This window comes from Protopterus annectens, chromosome 14.part0 (genome assembly GCF_019279795.1).
Source record: "Protopterus annectens isolate FY-2018-M chromosome 14.part0, PAN1.0, whole genome shotgun sequence".
In the NCBI taxonomy this organism is placed as follows: Eukaryota; Metazoa; Chordata; order Ceratodontiformes; family Protopteridae; genus Protopterus; species Protopterus annectens.
In genome coordinates this window covers 945648111-945669136 of record NC_056748.1, presented here as the reverse complement: position 1 = coordinate 945669136, position 21026 = coordinate 945648111, and the positions used below count along the sequence as shown (strand labels likewise).

The window sequence follows — 21026 nt, the reverse complement described above, 5'->3', positions numbered from 1 at the left end:
CTCCCTATACAAGATTAAACCCTTCTTAACCCCACATGCCAGGACTGGCATTGCCCGCACACATCTACTCTCCACCCTCCTTTATGCCTCCCGTTTATTCACAAACTTGAGTTAAACTGACCTCAACAAACTCTAAAGCTGCTATAATCACATTACTATATTTGCCATGGGAGCAGCTTACAGAACACACCACTGTCTTAACCTAAATCATCTAGGGTGGCTTGAATTACCAAGCCTACTTTAATACAATCAACTAATAGTTGCATATAAAATTCTCTATCAAACCGAAAACACACCTGTACTTAAAAACCTTATCACCACCTATAGCAACCTCAGGACACTTTGCTCATCTAACAGGCTGCTGGTACAAACATTCAAAACCAACAACCTAGCTGGGGATTCTCTGTAACACTGTTGGCAAAACCTGGAACTCACTTCCTGCTGATCTTACTTCGGCGCCCTCTATATTCAAAAGTAGTCTTAAGCAATACTTTAAAACGTATTGGCTATGTCCTTGTTCTAAACCTAACTTCTACCCTATAACCATGTGCTAAAGAGGACTTATTCTAAACTTAAACTTGCATCTATTGCCAGTCTATTACCTACTTGTTTCCTAAGTACGAGATTGTATCTCTTTTTGCTTCTATGTCCTTTATGTTTTTAATGTATGGTATTATTTGTAAGAATTTGTAAACTGTGCTTAACCTTAACAGTTGACATAATTTGCTGTTTGTATGTTTGGAGCTTTTCTCCCTGGGCCTCCGCTAAAAATGGACATGTATCCAGTCAGACTATCCCGGTCAACAAATGTAAAATAAATAAATAAAAATAAATATACTTTTTCACAAAGCCTTCACTGCTAAGTTAAGGAATAAAATACCTAGATGGGGTGTCACTAAGAGGAATGGATTGTTTGATGTTAACTTGATTGCTGAATTCTTTTTGGACTTCTGCGCTCAACACAGATTGTCAATAATAAGCATTATGTTCAGACCAAAAGATTCTGATAAGCACACATAATTGGAATGCCTTATGTCAAAGTTTAATGATTGACATTTTAGTCATGTCATCAAACCTAAGGCCATATGTTCCGTACAGTGATGAGATGTCAAGTGATCATTGTTTGGAGGCAAGTTAGATCTTAAAGCAGATGAAGTCATTAGACAGACTTAGGACACCCACATGTGCAGTGGGATTGTCCTGGGAACACCTAGCCGATGCTTCTGTGTGAACTGACTTCACCACACAGCTCATAAGAACTTTTCCCATAATCTAGGGAAGTCAGAGACATGAAATTTAAGTGGGTCCTACTTAAGACCTTAGTAACAATAGCAGTGGTACGGAGCTCTGGTAGGACATTCATCATTGCTTGCCGTGGCTACAACTCTAGAATCTGCAGGTGGAAACCAGCAGAGACAAAACTGAGAACATGCCACTTCAATGAAGGAAATTTTGGTGAACACACACACACAAAAGAGAGAGTACTGTTCACTCAAACTGATTTTGCCAACAGCTGAGTTTGCCTTTTTCTCCACTGTTGTGTGACCTCAGAGTTGGCATAAATAAAAGTTTAGAGTGTGAGTAAGGCACATGGGGGTGCAGGGGGACAACAAATTGTTGTAATGTTCGCCAAAGGTAGTTTCAGTTAACAGTTTTCAATTTGCTTCTGTTCACTCATATCACCTTCAGTGACTCAACATGAATCTGACAAAATCCATCAGGATATATATACAGGATTCACACACAATTCCAGCAGGGATGACTCTGCAGTTCAGTGACAGTCACCAGCAATCCAGGAAGGCAGTAACTGTAGTGGCCATTGACTTGAGGGCACACATTTGAAGGACTTTGGTGATCATGGACACTAACTTTCAAAGAGCTTCAAGGAGGCTGTGGGAAACCATCCATAATTTCAGGATGAAATGGTGGCACATTGTCCAGGCTATTCATGATGACAGACAAACCCTGAGCTTGAGTGGGAATACTATATACAAGTTAAATAAAACTCCTGCTTTTGATGAAGCCCTCTGAGGAGACAGTGCTAGAAGCAGCTGTTGTAAATCATTCCATTTCTGAAGATAAAGTCACTGTGGGGTCCATAGTAATTCTTATAATGGAACTGTGGTGAACCAGGAAATACAGAAAAAAGTCCACAGCACACAGTTTTGACTTTAGTAATAATTTAAAAAAATGTTTTTTTTTCCTGTATAAGAAAGCACCCCACCCTCATGCTTTGCTCCATGTCCCTGCTTCTCTAATCTACGCGAAACCTAAAGTTGTACACCCTTGTACCCTTGTAAAATTATTGTTCTTAAAATGTTTTGTAATACTTTGGAGCCTTTCTCTCCGGGCCTGTGCTGAAAATGGGCACCTCTCCAGTCAGACATTTCCAGCATTCAAATGTCAATAAATAAATAATAATTGTTGCTTAATTCTGTGTGCCAAAATACAGAGGGTAATGTGTCAATTCTTTGTATTTGTATTACTTATCATGCGCAGTGTTTTTACTAGACATCAAGTCAAATCTGTAAAACAAGCCCACTTGCTGCCTTTGAATAGAAGACATTTTAGCTACTTCCAGGACAGTCATAACTTCTCTCTGATTTTATGTGGCTAATTATACTAGCAGGCAGGAAGCACTTTAGAGAATGCTTTATCAAAACAGTCTGAATGTAACTGTCCATCTAAGGACATGTCACCTAAACCAGAATCTCCAACTTGTATAGTGCCTTACCTCTCATTTATCCTAAATTGTGTTTCAGCTTACCATGCCATTATTGGTGTAAACCCATTGTATGTAATCGAGTATCCTCTTTCATCTTACTGGTCTCTATTAGCTTTCTTAACCTAAGTACTACTACTCATATCTCTGTCACTTCTGTTCTCTCTTTTCTATTCCACTTACACACTTGTATAAACATTTGCTTTGTTATATCTTCTGTGTGCATCTTGTTTGTCAGATTTTCCATGCTTACTTATAAATGTAAACTACTGTTGTTTATAAGCTGTAAGTATTTTGTTATATTATGATGTAACATGCCAAGCCTGTAACTGGTTATTGTTTGATAAGTGTTCTACCCCGGCAAACACAAATCAATCAATCAATTCTGACCTTTGGAGATAAATTCCTTCCTGACTTCTAAGAGAACAAGTTCCATTTTCTTTAAGGGACAGAAAGAGTTTATGCAGTAGTTTAAAGGTTAATGTGTTTAATAAAAAATGACATCGGGAGGCAACCAGGTGTTTGTTTTTATTATTCCAGGTACAGTAGTGATCTTTGTTAGGGTCTAGATTAATGAACCTGAGGATTTTATTTTCAATTGCAGGTAATAAGGAGATGTTTTTGGGGATAGTAAAGCTATAATTGTCAGTTTGTCTTCTAATCTTTGGAGAAGTATAAATAGCCAAGGCTAGAGCCAGATCATGGCAAAATGGGGCTGAAGGCAGGGTGATATACCAGGGGCCAGCTATAATAGTGTTCCTTTATTTGGAGTTTCTTCCCCATTATCATAAAATAATGTACCATTTCTCACTGTGTGCATTAGTTTGGTTTTACAATTTACAATAATTATAGACATGTTGGGTTAATTTAAACATTTTACATCAAATTATGTCTGCAAAACACTGAGGGTTTGCTTGAACACTAGAGTGCATAGCAGCTGCAGTAAATAACTAATATTTCCTTAAAACTGTCATTAATGTGTACCTGACAAACCACTAAACTGAAAGAGACTTGCTTAGTTTTCTATTAAATGTCCTGCCTGCAGTGACCGTTATAATAACTTAAATATCAGCAAGATTGGTAGGTGTAAGTATATCCAGAGTGTTGAGGTTAAATTACCATCATAAGTCCCACCCTTGGATAATACACACACACACACACACACACACACACACACACACACACACACACACACACACACACACCAACAGCTGCATATGCAGAGGTTCTGAAGACTGCAACTGCAAAAGCCTCAACTATATCTCAAAAAGCAATAAACTCAATAAAAGTAAAACCCCGGCTCATACATGTAACAATACACAGACCACAGTAAAACAGAGTAAGCCTTTGTAACATGACAGTGGAGACATTCCATGACAAGAAAATAGTTAGGGTTAATAGTGGACAAAGGCAGTCTCAAAATCCCATAAGGAAAATATTGTGACCTGGGAGTCCCAAAACATTCTAGTAATTGGTGACACTGCTGTAAGTGAAAGAAACAACATACTTCACTGGTCTATTTTAGGATATTGTGACAGTGTCCAGATTGCTTAAGGCCAAACCAGGGACATCTGAACTAGGTTATAATGGACTAAGTCTAAATATGACCTGGTTCTGGTTAAATATTACCTGGTCATTGTTCATGATGGAGTGCAACATTTTAGAAAGTCATTCTTGTTGGATATGCAGTGCTGCAGAATATGGTAGGATTACTGAACAACCTAGCAATGAGCATGGAAATATACATCTGATTAGCAAAATCCTTTCCTCACAGCGTATGGAACCTAAATCTATTGACAGAGTTTGGCCTTCACTCAGGGGATAAGGAGATGGTTATTACACAGGGAGGTTTAGTCCTTTTCAGCCTAGAGTGAGATGTGGAACTAGCCAGAGTGATCTTCCTCTGCTGGGCTACACCTGTGTCCCTAGAGCATACAAGTATTGAACTGAAGTCTTCCACCCCTATGTCTTTTTAGACTTCTTCAAATTCCAAGACAAAATGGGATTTAAAATATACACAACAAAAAAATCAGAGACAAAGGTGGCTAAGTTGGATTCCAGAAGTCTCAAAATATAAAATGGGTGATTTAAAAGCATTTCTGTGCTTGGGAGATGTTAATCTCTGTACCATTACTGAGACATGGTTTAAAGATACAAGACTAACAGGGTCTAATTTTATGCAAGTAATCCTTGAGATAGTCAGATAACACACAAGATGTAAAACTAGTTATACCAACTTAAGACACAGCAGAAATAGGGGAGGTGGGGAAAAATACCTTCAGCAGAGATCTGAAAAACTATACAGTGAAGCAAAAATAACAGTGCACAACTCTGAAGTCAGCCAGAAATGATATAAAAATAGTCAAGCAAACTGTGCAGTGACTGAGACTTGGTTCAAGGCTCCAGAGAGCACCCCTGCACTAACAGGCTATAACTCATGCCACACTTTTCGGCCATGTAACCTGGACCGGAACACCAAAGGCGGAGGTGTGTCCATATTCATTAAGGATATCCACAGCTCCAGGCTAGTTGCTCAGCATAATACATCAGAGGTTATCCAAGTGTAACTAGCTCTGGGCAAAACTACAATCCAAATTGTAGCTTGCTACAGATCCCCCACCATGCCCCAGGATTCCCACTCCTCTTTTCTTGATGTACTGAAAAATATTAGGATTCAGCCAAACACCCTAATAATGGGCGATTTCAACTACCCCACCATTAACTGGGAAAACTACTCATGTACCAACTCCTTCACTCAACGCTTTCTGGAATTCATAAACTCCAATGCCCTGGATCAACTTATCCACACCCCCACCAGGGGGCCACAATATCCTAGATCTAGTCATTACCAGCATGAGTGACCGGCATTCCACACCTGAAGTCAACGTCTCACTGGTCCGATCCAACCATAAGCTAATCACCCTAGATATCCACATCCTACCCCCATCCCCCCCCCCCCATTAAGGAAACCACAGTAAAAAAATTCTCCAAAGCCAACTTCATGCTTCTTAAGACAGACGTGGTGAACTTCATGACACCCATGCAGATGGACAATACAGTTACGACTACTGAATCCTACATAATTGCACTTTGTAAGCACTTACACGAGTGCATGGATCGTGCTACCCAAACAGAACCAAGACACTATCCTCCAAAAAAAGGAAGCCAGTCTGGTGGTCCCCTGCCATAAACAAACTGTACAACAGAAGGAAGAAACTGTTGCAAAAGAGAGTAAAATCCCATGAGTGGAGGAGCTCCCTGGTCAGCCTCAGTAAGAATCTGTGATCCCTCATAAAATCCTCCAAAGCTAGTTACGAAAACAAAATCACCACTGATTCTAAAGACAACCACAAAGCATTCTATAGCTATGTCAAGAATCTCAATGGCAACACTCAGATCTGCTCTGAATTACAGCACAATGGCACTAAATATACAGACCCAACTGATATTGCCAACCTCCTGGCAAATAGGTTCAGTGCTAATTTTACCCCCCTCTCACCCCCTAAAGGGCCCAGCTCAATACCGGAAGAATGCAAAATTCCTGTAATCATGACTGCACAGGTAAAAACCACACTCTCCAAAGCCAAGAACACAGCATCCATGGGACCAGACAACATCCCAGGCTGTGTTCTACACAAACTGGCACCCCACCTATGTACCATGTTCAATCATACCCTCACCGCAGACTTTGTGCCCAATGAATGGCACACAGCGACGGTTATCTCATTCCACAAAGGGGGAGCCACCATGGACCCCAGGAACTTCTGCCCCATTAGCCTGATGAGTCTGGTCTGCAAGGCCATGGAACGTATCATCATGGAACTTATAAACAAAGATATTGGTAATCTCCAAACTCTGGACCCCACCCATTTCAGGTTTGTAAAAGGCAGATCATGTCTCCTAAACCCGATAGACTTCTTTGAAGCAGTCACCAAAGCCGTAGATGAGGGTAAGGTGGTTCACACAGCCTATCCAGATCTTGCCAAGGCTTTCAACACCATCCCCCACTCTGGAATTATAGATAAACTCACTAAACTAGGTATAAATCCCTATGTCACAAGATGGGTTGCCAACTGGCTCACTGACAGAACCCACACTGTGAAAGTAGCAGACTCCAAATCCATCTTTAGACCAGTGACAAGTGGAGTACCACAGGGTTCAGTCCTGGGTCCTCTCCTGTTTGGTATCTACTTCTCTGAAGTACAGGCTAACACGAAAGGTCTTTGGCTAATGAAATTCGCATATGACTGCAAACTAGGAGCCGTAATCGAAACTCCTAACAATGTGGACATCCTACAAAAGGGCCTCACTGAGACAGATGCCTGGTGTCAAAGCCATGGCCTCAAACTCAATGCCAAAAAGTGCATTGTCTTCCCCTTTGGTAAAAACTCTGTACCCATGAACTAAAACATAGGTGTAGTATACTTAACACCAAAAGTGTGATAAGAGACCTTGGGACACAGGTGAACAGTAGTCTCTTCTTTGATAATCACATTGCCACAGTAGTCAGGAAATCCTTCTACATGGCACACCTCATCACAAAAGGTTTCTCATCCAGAAAAAAAAGAGGTTATTGTTCCCCTCTACTCATCACTCATTTGTCCCGTTATAAAGTACAACACCCCTTTTGGTATGTACCTCACAAGACATCTACAACAACTGGAAAGGCCGCAGAAATACCTCACAAAGAGGAATACCAGCCTCAAACAGATGCCCTACGCAGACATTTTCAAAAAAATCCAGCTTTACTCCATTGCATATCGCCTACTCAGAGGTGATCTCTGCCTAACATGCAAAGCTTTGTCAAACCTAGAGCTGTTGGACATGCTCCACTTAAAGAAATCCCAATCCCTCTGAGCTACACACTCTAGAGACCTAAACCTTATCATCACAGTAAACAGAACATGCCAGAGGGATAGATTCCTGTCCCAGAGACTTCCCATACTCTGGAATAAACTACCTGTCTATATCAAACAAAGCTCCTCATTAGCACTCTTCAAGAAAAATCTTGATGATTGGATGGGAAATAGGAAATTCACCCCGGGGATCACTTCTGTGGCTCTGCTCGACAGTGGCACAGGAAAATAATTTTCTTGGGTGGCAAAAGCCTTGGTACCTTTTTGGCTGGGCTTGTATAGGCCCTAGGGCTGATAGCCTAGTATCTACCTATGAACCTATGAACCTACGTGTATCACAGTCTAAGATATGACACCTTTCATTGCAGATTTGCTAGAACAGGTACTGGTGTCTCAGTCTTTGTCACAGAACACATAAAAGTCAGAAGTCGAGAAAACATCTCAAAAATATAAATTGCTTAAACAATAATTAAATATCAGAGGTCATAAATACAGTATTATAAGAATCTAATGTACATAGTTTTGTGTCCCCTACAGAGCACGAGGAATTCCTGACTAAACTCCATTATCTAGAACTCAAGGAAGACTTTATGGGGGATTTTAACTAATGCAAACTATGACTCAATAAACTACTCAACACTGATTAAATATATATCCAAATGTTAGCTATGTGAGTCAAAAGAATTTAGAACAGATAATGCAAAATCCAATGAGGGATGGCAGTATCCTTGATGTTGTACTGATGAACTTCGAACCTTCATTCTTCCAATCAGTAGTTATACATTTTATAGTTAACACAGATGATGAAACTTACGTTTATTCCAAGTCCAAAGTCAAGGTTATAAATTAATATATAATTTTACTGATGAAAAATGAGATGACATAAAACAGATTGGTACGATCCCCTTAATGACCACAAAATCTGCTCAGGATACTATCAGTGAGTTTACTGCATTGTTATCTCTTGCATTAAAGAATACATACCTGTGATGCAGAATTATGCAGGAAATTTGTGAAAAAATAACTTGTACAGACTTACAAAATGAATAAGATATGTAAGGTGCTCAAAAGAGAAGAGGGACTACTTAGCATTCAGAAAAATACCAGAACCAAAGGATTGCATAGGTCTACTGGAACACAAGTTTTTCTAATTAAACCAGTACAAAGGTATCAGGCATCATCTTAAATATGAATGTAAAAGCCATCATAAAATTGAATACTGAAATGCCTACATTTAAGAAAAAAACATGAAAAGGGAGATTCTGGTTCTGCTTACAACATGTAAAGACTCTTAAAAAATTCAGCCAGAAAGTGCATTAAATACCTTAACATTTAGCTTGCTTTCTGTTGCCCACATAAAAGTTTATAGTGAAAGCCAAAAGGAATCTTAACATATACCCTGCCAATAACTTAAATGATCCATGAGCCAACATGGTTCATCCTTTAGAACATGACCTGTTGTTTCACTGCAAAAAACTCTGACTACTAAGGAAGCAGTATGTGTGGCAGTGGTTAGTCGCAGCAGCCTTAACATAACTGCATGTGGCAGTGGTTAGTCGCAGCAGCCTTAACATAACTATGTGTGGCAGTGGTTAGTAGCAGCAGCCTTAACATAACTACATGTGGCAGTGGTTAGTTGCAGCAGCCTTAACATAACTACATGTGGCAGTGGTTAGTAGCAGCAACCTTAACATAACTACGTGTGGCAGTGGTTAGTCACAGCAGCCTTAACATAACTACGTGTGGCAGTGGTTAGTAGCAGCAGCCTTAACATAACTACTTTTGGCAGTGGTTAGTCGCAGCAGCCTTAATATAACTATGTGTGGCAGTGGTTAGTCACAGCAGCCTTAACATAACTACGTGTGGCAGTGGTTAGTCACAGCAGCCTTAACATAACTATGTGTGGCAGTGGTTAGTAGCAGCAGCCTTAACATAACTACATCTGGCAGTGGTTAGTAGCAGCAGCCTTAAATAACTATGTGTGGCAGTGGTTAGTCACAGAAGCCTTAACATAACTACGTGTGGCAGTGGTTAGTAGCAGCAGCCTTAACATAACTACGTGTGGCAGTGGTTAGTCGCAGCAGCCTTAACATAACTACGTGTGGCAGTGGTTAGTCGCAGCAGCCTTAACATAACTACGTGTGGCAGTGGTTAGTCGCAGCAGCCTTAACATAACTACATGTGGCAGTGGTTAGTTGCAGCAGCCTTAACATAACTACGTGTGGCAGTGGTTGGTAGCAGCAGCCTTAACATAACTACATCTGGCAGTGGTTTGTTGCAGCAGCCTTAACATAACTACATGTGGCAGTGGTTAATAGCAGCAGCCATAACATAACTATGTGTGGCAGTGGTTAGTAGCAGCAGCCTTAACATAACTACGTGTGGCAGTGGTTAGTAGCAGCAGCCTTAACATAACTACGTGTGGCAGTGGTTAGTAGCAGCAGCCTTAACATAACATTTTGTGCAACATGAGATCATACACATTAAAACAGCATCTATTGCAAACAAAAATGACCTTATCCTGCTAGAATTACCTTTCTTTGACTTGGATGTTAGACTTCAATAGACAGAGTTGCCAATAAATTCCTTACTAGTTACCCATCTGTAGTGCCTTTTTATATTGTACTGTATGCCTCAGGTTAAACAATCTGTAACTCTACCTTCTTATTTGTATTTTCTCTTAGTCTCACCCCCTTACTCTGGGTAAGTCATCACTGTCATCATCAACTCCATTTCTCATTTTTACAAAGGTTTGGGGTGTCACATGAACATTAGTCAATGTAATCAGTAAACATGCACTTTTGCAGAAATTCAAATGCAAAATCATATACTGACTGAAAGCAAGCAGTTAGATTAACATATTTTCTTTCTTTCTTTCTTTGTGGCACTAAGTTTTATTACAGGGAAAGACATTGCATCTGAAAATTAAGCTTGAAAGCCCTGACTTTGCTTAGTCTCCAGGCTACACTATTTATCTGAGGTGTGATGCTAGCAATATGTAACTGATAAGGCACATTTAAATGTCATTGTTTTCTTAATGATACTGCTGTTGAGATAAGTGACCCAACTAAGTAAAGCAGAGAAATATGGAAATCAAGAAAAGATACAAATGGAAAGGTTTATGGAAGAATTAAATATGCCACCATTAAAGGTAGAGGAGGCTGAATTACTAACAGTTAGAACAGGAAGAGATGAGCTAAAATGGTGATGTATAACTAATCTACAGGAAAGTCCTTAGGAATAGATAGTATTTCTGTGGACATTTAGGAGCTAGGAGGGAAAACTGATAAAGATCTGGAAGGTTTTGTTAAACAGTATTTTAAGATGAGAAGTCCCAATATCCTGGAAGAAAGTGGTGGTAATATCTAAAGAGGGAAAATAGTTATTAGATCCAGTCTCCTACAGTACCATTTCAATACTGAACCATGATTAAAAAGTGATTATGTCTATAATGGCTAAAATAATGGCAACATTGATGGATATGGATAAATGTGGCTTTGGGGAGGGGAGGCAAATATTCAACAACATTAGCAGAACACTGGTGTTCCAGAGGGAACTTGAATATAAGAAAGTACCACTGTTTTGGTGGGTCTTGATGCAGAGGAAGCATTTGACAGAGTAAGCTGGGATTTTATGGGCAGGGCAATGGAAGCATTTGCATTCACTAATAAAATTATAATGTTGATTAGGAGGATATGTGAGGGATCAGAGACAAAACTTAAAGTGGTGGGTTCCTCTCTGATAATTTCTGATTGAGCAGAGGAACCAGGCAGGATTGCCTTCTTTCCCCTTTGTTATTTGCATTGAATTTAGAACCAGTAGCAAACAAATTAAGGGACTCAGAAATTCAAGGATATAATTGGTATGGTAGTCAAGAAAAGCTGGCTCTATTTTTAAATGGTATTATTTTATACCTGATAAAACCAGAAAAGGACATTATAGTGTTGTGAAACATTTTGAGACAGTTTCAAATCTTTTCATGATACAAAATTAATGAAGCTAAAACAAAGGCAATAGTGGTAAATTATGTACCCACACATGAATTGTTTCAGCAATATCCATATTTATAGTGTCATGATAAAAATTAAGTATTTAGGAGTATGGATTAAAAATGATTCTGGTGTGGCAGCTAAGGATATGTGGGAAGAGACTAAAGAAAAGATAATACAAAAACTGAGAAAATGGAAGCTCTGTTATACAGATATGGATTGTAGTATGCAAGCAGTTAAAATGCTTTTAGCCCCTTTAGTCTTATAGATAGATCAGGCATATTTTTTATCAACCAGAGGAGAAGTTGTGGATAGCAATTAATAAAAGGTTGAAGGATTTTTCTGGGAGGGGAAGATGGCAAGAGTCAAATGGGATAAGCTGATTCTTCCAATAGAACAAGGCAGATTGGGATTATCCAATTTGAAGGGGTACTTCAGAGGGGTCTATATCATATAGTCAAAGCATTAGGTAATCGAATACTTAAAGTTCGACACCTAAACAGTGAAAGCTGTAAACTGCGAATGGCCACTTCCGTAAATGTTTTCATAGGGAAAAAGTTGCCTGGCCATTATTGGGAATCTGCCCTTTTCTCCACTGTAGAGCGATCGCAGGAAGTGGCCATTTGGGGTTTAGGTGTTGCGCTTTTATTATTTGATTACCTAAAGCTTCAGTTATCTAATGTAGACCTTTTCAGAGCTACACAGTTAAGGCTCCTGTACATAGCACACACAGAAACCTATAATTGAAAGTAGAAAGGGATGATGATGAAACTAGGAAAACTCAAAAACAAGGAGAGACTGGAATTTTGGATGCGGACATTTAAGGAGATTAACAATACTCATAAGGAATATTATATTCAAAGTAGCAGAAAATATTATAAGAACTAAGCCAACATGGGAATTGACAAAGGAGATTCTGCTGATAGGGATAACTGCAGTTAGGGATAAAGACAATAGGCAAGAGGGACTGGAATTTAATGGAGAAAACTGGCAAAGGAGTCAAGGTATTGGGAACAAATAACTAGAGAGGAAAAGGTAATGTAATGTAAGTTGCCAAGAATTTATTTGGACTGCAGGTTAGAGATTACCTTCCCTATCATGGACTGATATCAGAGTATAGGCAAAGAGAAAGAAATAGTGGAGTCCTAAATGAAAGCCCAGCACTGGTAGAGTTTTAAGTAGAATCTAGGACAGAAGCTACTGTTAAAAAAAATAATAATTAGTAGAGCATATAAAATATTGCATGATAACTATAAGACTCAATTAGAGGAGGTTAGAAAGAGTTGGTAAGAGAGGTCGGATAAGCAATTCATAAAGAAGCAATGGGAGGATATATGTATGTCTCCCAAATATGCAACAAAATCTAGAAGATTTAGGATTTTTGCTTGGAAATTTTTACAGTATCTTTATACTCCAAGTAGACTCCAGTGAAATTTTCCTCAGATAGACATGAAATGTTGGAGGTGTGATGGGGAAGAAAGAGGTAAGTGTGAAAATATTTTTTGGAAGTGTAATGAGCTGGCAGACTTTAAATATTCCCTGCAGACTACTTTATCAGAGATACTGGGTGAGCAAATTGATTTAACTAGGGAAATTATTTTTCTGAGCTATATCAAAATTGCCTAGACATAGTAAGGCCTTGCTGAGTCTAATTATGACGGCTGCTAAAAAAGCAATTACTAGAAAATAGAAATCAAAGTTTAAACCAATTGTACTACAAGTAGTGAATATAATAACAGAGATAAAACAACTGGAAATGGGATGTTTAGAAAAGGGCAGGAGCAAATTACATAGGAAACAATGGGAATTGTGGGATCAATGCATACTGTGGAGGAATGAGTTTTAAAAGAAGGCAGGATTTGAATGAGTTATGTAATGTTTGACTGACAATGATTAGGTGGATTATAAGTTATGTATAATGTTTGCAACTAAAATTATGTCAGTATGGCTTGTGATATAAAATGCTTGCAACTGATTTTATGTAAATATGGTTTGTTTTCATTTATATAAAAGTATGATTGCCCATGTCATCAGTGGAAGTTTAATAAAGGTGTTTCTTCTTTAAAAAGAAAATCCTAAGCTCTGTAGAGCTTTGTGTGTGGTCTAAACTGTAGCAAACAGTTTGCTACCGTTTTTTTTTTTTTTTTTTTACTGAAACCTGAGTGCTTAAAGCACTCCTTGCTTTAAAGTAAAACATTAGCACTGTAGAGCTCCATCCAAGCAAGGTATAAAATGTAGTAAGTGTTTGATACATCTGTAGTAAGCAGTTTACTACAGTTTAAAATGAAGATTTTTTTTTTTTTTTTTTTGTTTAAATTATAACCTGAGTGCTACAGCGCTCCATGCAGGCATGGTATAAACTGTAGCAAATGTTTACAGGCTTTGTTTTAAGAAATGGGACCTGAATGGTTGGGGCAGAAGGGAGGGGGCATATCATGCAGTCATGCATCTGATCCCCTAGTTGAACTAATTATCCTTCTGCTAATTAGCATATGGCTGTTCCCTGGAATGCCTCATTAGCATTCAGCATGGCCATGGGGCCAGCCTTTAGTTGTGTTGCAACATCTTCATATTGGAGGACCATGCAACTTTGTGTAAGGGTGCTTGCTGAATAGCAGAAAGGTATTGCAATGTTATACGATAATATCTTTTGAATGTCTGACTTCATATTGTTTATACTTTGGCTTTTAGTACAACTAATATTACTGTCCTATTTTTTTTAAGTTGAGAAGATGTTTCACATGTTGCAACAGATTAAGACTGAAGAAAACAATTTATGTTGTCTTGCCGTGTCTTTTTTAATCAACAAACTGGGAGGATTTAACTAGAAGACTTTTATATGTTTTCTTTACAGATGAAAAACCAGTTGTTGTGGAGGAAACATATTTACTTTGCCCTGCACCAGTTATAGAGGAAGTTGGACAGTAAGCATGATTTTACTTCTTAAAAGAGCTTTTTCTAATACTAATAAGTATATTTCTCAAACTGTATCTTGGCATACATGGAATACTAACACAGCTTTTAACCCCAGACTGATTTTTAGTTCATCAAAAGTAGCATACATAGATCAGAAGAAATCTGGGAACGAGACAGTACTGTTCTAACCATTGTTAATAAATATGTTAACTGTTCAGCTGGATACAGATGTCATAACATCTTAATGAAACTTACTTCAGCAATAGCAAACTATGTAAACAATTGTTAAATCCTATACCATGAACACATATAGATAGGTAGATACATAGATGGATAGGTAGATAGACAGACAAAATTTCAAATGGAATTAGCTGAGCAGTTCAGTATTTGAACATGAAACTTGTTTTTCAGACTGCGTTAGTAAAAATCATTTTCTTTTTCCTTAAAAAAAAAATAACTGAAAATGTGTTTCATTCAGACAGCATAAAATGTATTTTGAAAAACAACAATCAGGGAAATGAAACAAACACTTGGCTTTGTTTTTTTTTTTTTTTTTTTTTTTGGCCAAGGACAGGTCAAGTAGTTAGGATAAACAGTACTTCATTAGTAACAACCCACAAAGTTAGCCTTCTCTTTCTGTTATCCTGCGTTATGATAAATCCCAGCAGGTTTTCATTCTGGCTACATTACTGACTCACAATGGGAACATGTCATTTATTGCAGGACACTCCCACAACAAATAGGATCTTCTCTTCCACTTCAGAAGTCCAGCCTTAGACATCTTCTCTGCCTTCTTTCTTTAGGGGATGGACATGGAAACTCCAGCTAACCCTCTTTAAGACCAGGGTTCAGGAACTCCAAGTCATCAAGGAGTTTTGGCCCTGATGGAGTATCAGAAGCAGGTACTGCCTATTGTTTGCTATGAAGACAGATGGCCTCTCTGATTTAGACTCTCTGACATACATCCTCTACCACAATTATCAGTGTATTACCCTAGCTCAGCATTCACTAATACATATGCAAACACACACACACACACACACACACACACACACACACACACACACACATATACGTGTGTACAGATAAGTAAACAGATATACAAATATGCATGTATATGGTAATGAACTGCATACTTATTAATAATAGCAAAAGACATTGATAAATCTGACACCATAGACATAGAACCTCTCTGTCACTTCTTCTTTCGGCTTTTCCCAGTTAGGGGTTGCCACAGCAGATCACCTGTCCGCTCATGATTGGCAGTGGAGTTTTACGGTGTTGAGTTGCCAGCCCGGCACCCAACCTTCCACAGAAGGCACATGAATCCTCTCTGTCACTGATATGTTGATTTTATTTGCAACATCAGTTGCTACTAACAATAGATACTCTGCTTGGTAAATTTATATAATTTACAGAACATTTTTTGTATAACTAAAGTCCAATCAGCATTTACATGGATCACATAGATCTCATTTTGTAAAACTATACATAACTAACTGAAATGTGATTTAGGAAACATCAGTGTAGGGTACATTATTTACACATTCCTTATGTGGACAATATATATATATTTAATTATGCGTGGAGAACATCTTTTAAGAAATATGTAAAGAACTCTTAATTTTGTGATAGGTGTTATATATTATTTGATCTCCTGCATAATGTATTAGTAAAAACTGAAGAAATGAATATAGGACTTGATGATATGTAGTAAAAGTGACCACTGAAGTCGTCTCTTTAAGCAAACTGGGCCTCACTCTCAGCCCTCATTTGCTGACCTTGGGCAATGATTGGGAGTGCAAGTCTATGACAGGTGTCTATTAAGCAGTGAAGTTACAATTATTAATTTTCAGAGAATCCCCTATTCAGACTAGCATTTAGACAAGCTGCTGGGGGGGGGGGGGGTTACTGTTGTATTATTCTTATTCAGGCATGTCCAACTCTTCTCCACTAGCATTTCAAAAATTCTTACTCAGATAGCTGTGTGGCAAAATGGTAACTGTCATTTGGAACCTGATCAAAGGACAGCACAAAAAATATTGATATCATGTCACTGAACTGGAAAATCAAAAAGGTAGGTAGAGAATGCCACTGTGTGACATGTTAGTGTTGTAGTACAGGCAGCCATTCCAATTTACAGCAGTCTTATTAATGGTGGTGGGGGGTGTCATGCAGCTTTTCTGTACATGTTTTAAAGAGTAAGAGTCAGTAAAGTTTGGGGTGGAGCTTGCTTACCCTACAGTACATTGTGGGATAAGATATAAAGCAGGTAGAAGGAAATATATTTCAGCAGTTAAGGGGACTAAAACATTATGTTTTCTGTGACTTCCTGGGGTCTGGGTGCTTCACATCAAAGATGTTACTTTTTAATGTAAATGTTCAATCTGCTCGCTGATCAATGTTTATGGCAACTCACTTATGTTCTTACCTTTCCATGGCAGTAAGCAAAAATATTTGGCCAGTGAAAAGCTAAACTGCAATTTAGCTATCCATACTTTTTTTTTTAAATAATTCAGTATGTATGTTCCATGTTCTTGTAGTAGATTGACATATGTGTGTGCATGAATACTAATTATTGAGACCATCTAAATGACAATATATTATAAACTAAGGACCACATAATGGGATTCACTGCCATTTCACTAGTGCCATGGTAATGCAGATCAGAAGGGCAGTAGCAAAACCCATCCAGTTATCAAAACAGATACCGTCACTGACATATGTTACATTCTACTGATTTTGTATATTTACTGATTTTGCATAGTACTGACCTCATCTTAAAATGTAAACATTAACAGCATTTACTTTTATTTTGCATGCACTGTTAATAATAAAGGCTCTAAAACAGAACACAAACATTTATTTGAAAGAGTTAGCATTGTTAAGCAATACCAGAATTGTAGTAAAATGAGCACAATCCTACAATCCTTTAGCTGCAATCAATGATTACAAAACAATGTTTAAGCCTACATATAAGCAATTACCTTAAAGGATACATGCTTTCTGCCACATTTCCAGAAAGAAAACAAAATGTAGTAAGGTTGACAGTCACTGACTGGTGTTCATAGATAAGGTGCAACACTATCATACAAAAGTTTCATTCATGGGTCAGCTCATGGCAAAGAACACATACATAATGCATTGTCTTTGAATCCCCTCACCCTTAATAACAGAATAAATGGGAGAAGTACATAGGAATCTAGTATGAGACACTCAACAAAGAGCTTTGATAAATATACATGTAAGAGAGACTACATCCCATAATACTGATAGTCATGCATCTTAAAGGCTAATAGTGTACAGGGTTGCTATCAAAACTTGTGAACCAATTACCTAATAATAAAAGCAGCATGTGCAGGTCAGGCTCAAATGTAGGATAATATGCAAGACAATGTTCCTGCCCACTGTGTAGTACACAGCCACAGTCAGTGTAAAGTAATTTAAGTTAACTAGCATCATGACAGGCCACTAAAAGTGGTGAGGATAAAATGCAGTACAGGTGGTACAACTGAGGAGTAAAGTATACAGTCACATCTAGGGAGGTATGTAATTCGGCACTACACAGGCATTTTCCACAAGTTAAAGCAAAATCTTAACTAAGGAGGACAGTCAGTAATTTTACTTGTAAAGTGTGCAAGTGTAAGAAGGCTAACAAGGCTTAAAACCAAGGAGAATGGATACTGAACCAAAGCAGGAGGTATACAACATGTGGTAAGCCTGAGGATGGTAAAAGGAACAAGGACAATGGTTATTGAACCAAAGCAGGAGGTATACAACATATGGTAAGCCTGGGGATGGTAAAAGGAACACAGAGAATGGTTATTGAACCACAGCAGGAGGGATACAACATGTGGTAAGCCTGGGGATGGTAAAAGGAACACGGAGAATGGTTATTGAACCAAAGCAGGAGGCATACAACATGTGGTAAGCCTAGGGATGGTAAAAGGAACACGGAGAATGGTTATTGAACCAAAGCAGGAGGTATACAACATATGGTAAGCCTAGGGATGGTAGAAGGAACAAGGAAAATGGTTATTGAACCAAAGCAGGAGGTATACAACATGTGGTAAGCCTGGGGATGGTAAATGGAACATGGAGAATGGTTATTGAACCAAAGCAGGAGGTATACAACATGTGGTAAGCATAGGGATGGTAAAAGGAACAAGGAAAATGGTTATTGAACCAAAGCAGGAGGTATACAACATGTGGTAAGCCTGGGGATGGTAAAAGGAACACGGCGAATGGTTATTGAACCAAAGCAGGAGGGATACAACATATGTTAAGCCTAGGGATGGTAAAAGTAACAAGCAGAATGGTTATTGAACCAAAGCAGGAGGTGTACAACATATGGTAAGCCTAGGGATGGTAGAAGGAACAAGATGAATGGTTACTTGAACCAAAGCCGGAGGGATACTACCTATGGTAAGCCTAGGGATGGTAAAATGAACATGGAGAATGGTTATTGAACCAAAGCAGGAGGTATACAACATATGGTAAGCCTAGGGATGGTAAAAGGAACAAGATGAATGGTTACTGAACCAAAGCAGGAGGTATACAACATGTGGTAAGCCTAGGGATGGTAAAATGAACAAGGAGAATGGTTATTGAACCAAAGCAGGAGGTATACAACATATGGTAAGCCTGGGGATGGTAGAAGGAACAAGGAGTATGGTTACTGAACCAAAGCAGGAGGTATACAACATGTGGTAAGCCTGGGGATGGTAAAAGGAACAAGGACAATGGTTATTGAACCAAAGCAGGAGATATACAACATATGGTAAGCCTAGGGATGGTAAAAGGAAAAAAAACACAGACTTTACTGAAGAAAAGGTCATTAACAGGAGGATGAGGTCAGAGGGTGGACCTAACAAACTTCAGAAAAAATCGCGTCTTCAGTTTGCAAGCAGTCATGCAGTTTTTGATAGCCTAGCTAGCCGATTTAATGACATCATAACCAAGTAGTGGTATGTGCCCAGGTAGCCGATTTAACAACATCATAACAAAGTAGTGGTACATTTGAAATATGTGAGAAGTTGCAGATGTATTTACCTTCTCTACCACAGTTATCTGAAGGGCTAATTAAAATTGCAGATGTGTGTGTTCCTTTTGTAATAAAATGAGTGGTAGGAGAAAAAAATTATTTTTTGTGAAGGCTGTTCTGATTATAAACATCCATGGAGCTTGCACTAATGTTTGCCTCAGTTTTATCTCCTACTCCAAGTTCAGAAAAGTGTTTTAATGCCATCTCAGCAAATCTCCTAGGATCTAAATGTTTGTTTAAGAACCATTAGGTGTAGACCCTTTACCAGTGCTACAACCAACCAAACCACTGTGTCGATTATCTGCAGCCATTCGTAACCACCTCTACCATTGTTTCTCCTACTTTTACTTCCTCTTACCTCATTTTTTACATAATCCTCCCTTACTTGCTAACTTCTACTTCTCAACCTTCTTGCTTTAAGTTTTCTTTCCTTCATGCCCATCTGTTAAGAGCAGATACTGTAAGTAGCAATTGGGTATTGCTGCCCAGATATCTTAACTAGTACTGCCTCTAATTATTCAAGTACTCATGTCCTGACAATTGCAGTGGGCTATTTTCCTTTAATGCATGTGTTTCATAAATGAATTCCTTGGTTTGATATTTCAGTCTGCTGTGTAGTATTTTTGTATTTATCACCTGGGCTGGGTGAAAAAATAGCCACTGGGATCAGACCCCTACCCTTGTAAATAAACAACTACCACTCTTACATAAGTTAATATAGCTGATATGTGTAACAGCCAACAGAAGACAAAAATGTCTATCAAGGAATTGAAATGTTTCTAACATTAATCTTAATATTGAATAAATTTACTCATATAATAATTATTGGGTCGGTTCATAATTAACTTCTGACTACTTAATTTAGACAAGAAAAAAACAAAATGCAAAAAATAAATAGATAAATTGAAGTTTATATTTTATATTTTATTTTTATATTTTAAAATGCTTTACAAAGAAACATTAATTTGCTGAACATTGCATAAAGAAAAATAATTAAGCATAATTAGCCATTCTGCAAAGGAAACCTTTTTCGTAATTGGAAGATTAGATAAGTCTCTTTCTGTTCATTTTTTTATGTTTCTCTTTTTTGGCAACAGCAGAGTTAGCTTAAATTAACATTTTCAAAAATGATACTTTATTTTTTCTGGAAAAATCACACATTATTAAGCATACAGCATGAATACAGAGAAGGTGAGCATCAATCATTTCCATGAATCAAGGACAGAAATGCCTGACAGGCATTAAACCTGTACTTCCTCTACATATCTTTAATTGTCTTTAATCCCGGAATTGGTGTTTTGATTATTTTATGTAGCACTTAATGCAGTGTAAACTCCCATGTGATTGTTATGGTGGAAGTTCAATAATTACTCAAAGGCAATGCCTGGATGCTGAAATGATGCCTCTTGTACTCATGAAATTATTTGGTAGCTTTCCAATAACTTAATTATTGTTATTATACTTTCAACTGTATTTGTTAAATTAATCTTGTATTTCTG

The 21026-nt window shown here is 38.1% G+C and overlaps 1 protein-coding gene across 1 annotated transcript in view; it reads left to right on the top strand.

The window, feature by feature from the left end:
* The window catches only part of LOC122789359 (anthrax toxin receptor 1-like), a 1490698-nt gene that overhangs the window by 804109 nt on the left and 665563 nt on the right, over window positions 1–21026 (top strand). Inside the window, exon 11 of the mRNA XM_044056748.1 lies at window positions 14422–14491. Within this exon, the coding sequence (XP_043912683.1) occupies window positions 14422–14491 (70 nt within the window). The remainder of the gene's footprint in view (window positions 1–14421; window positions 14492–21026) is intronic.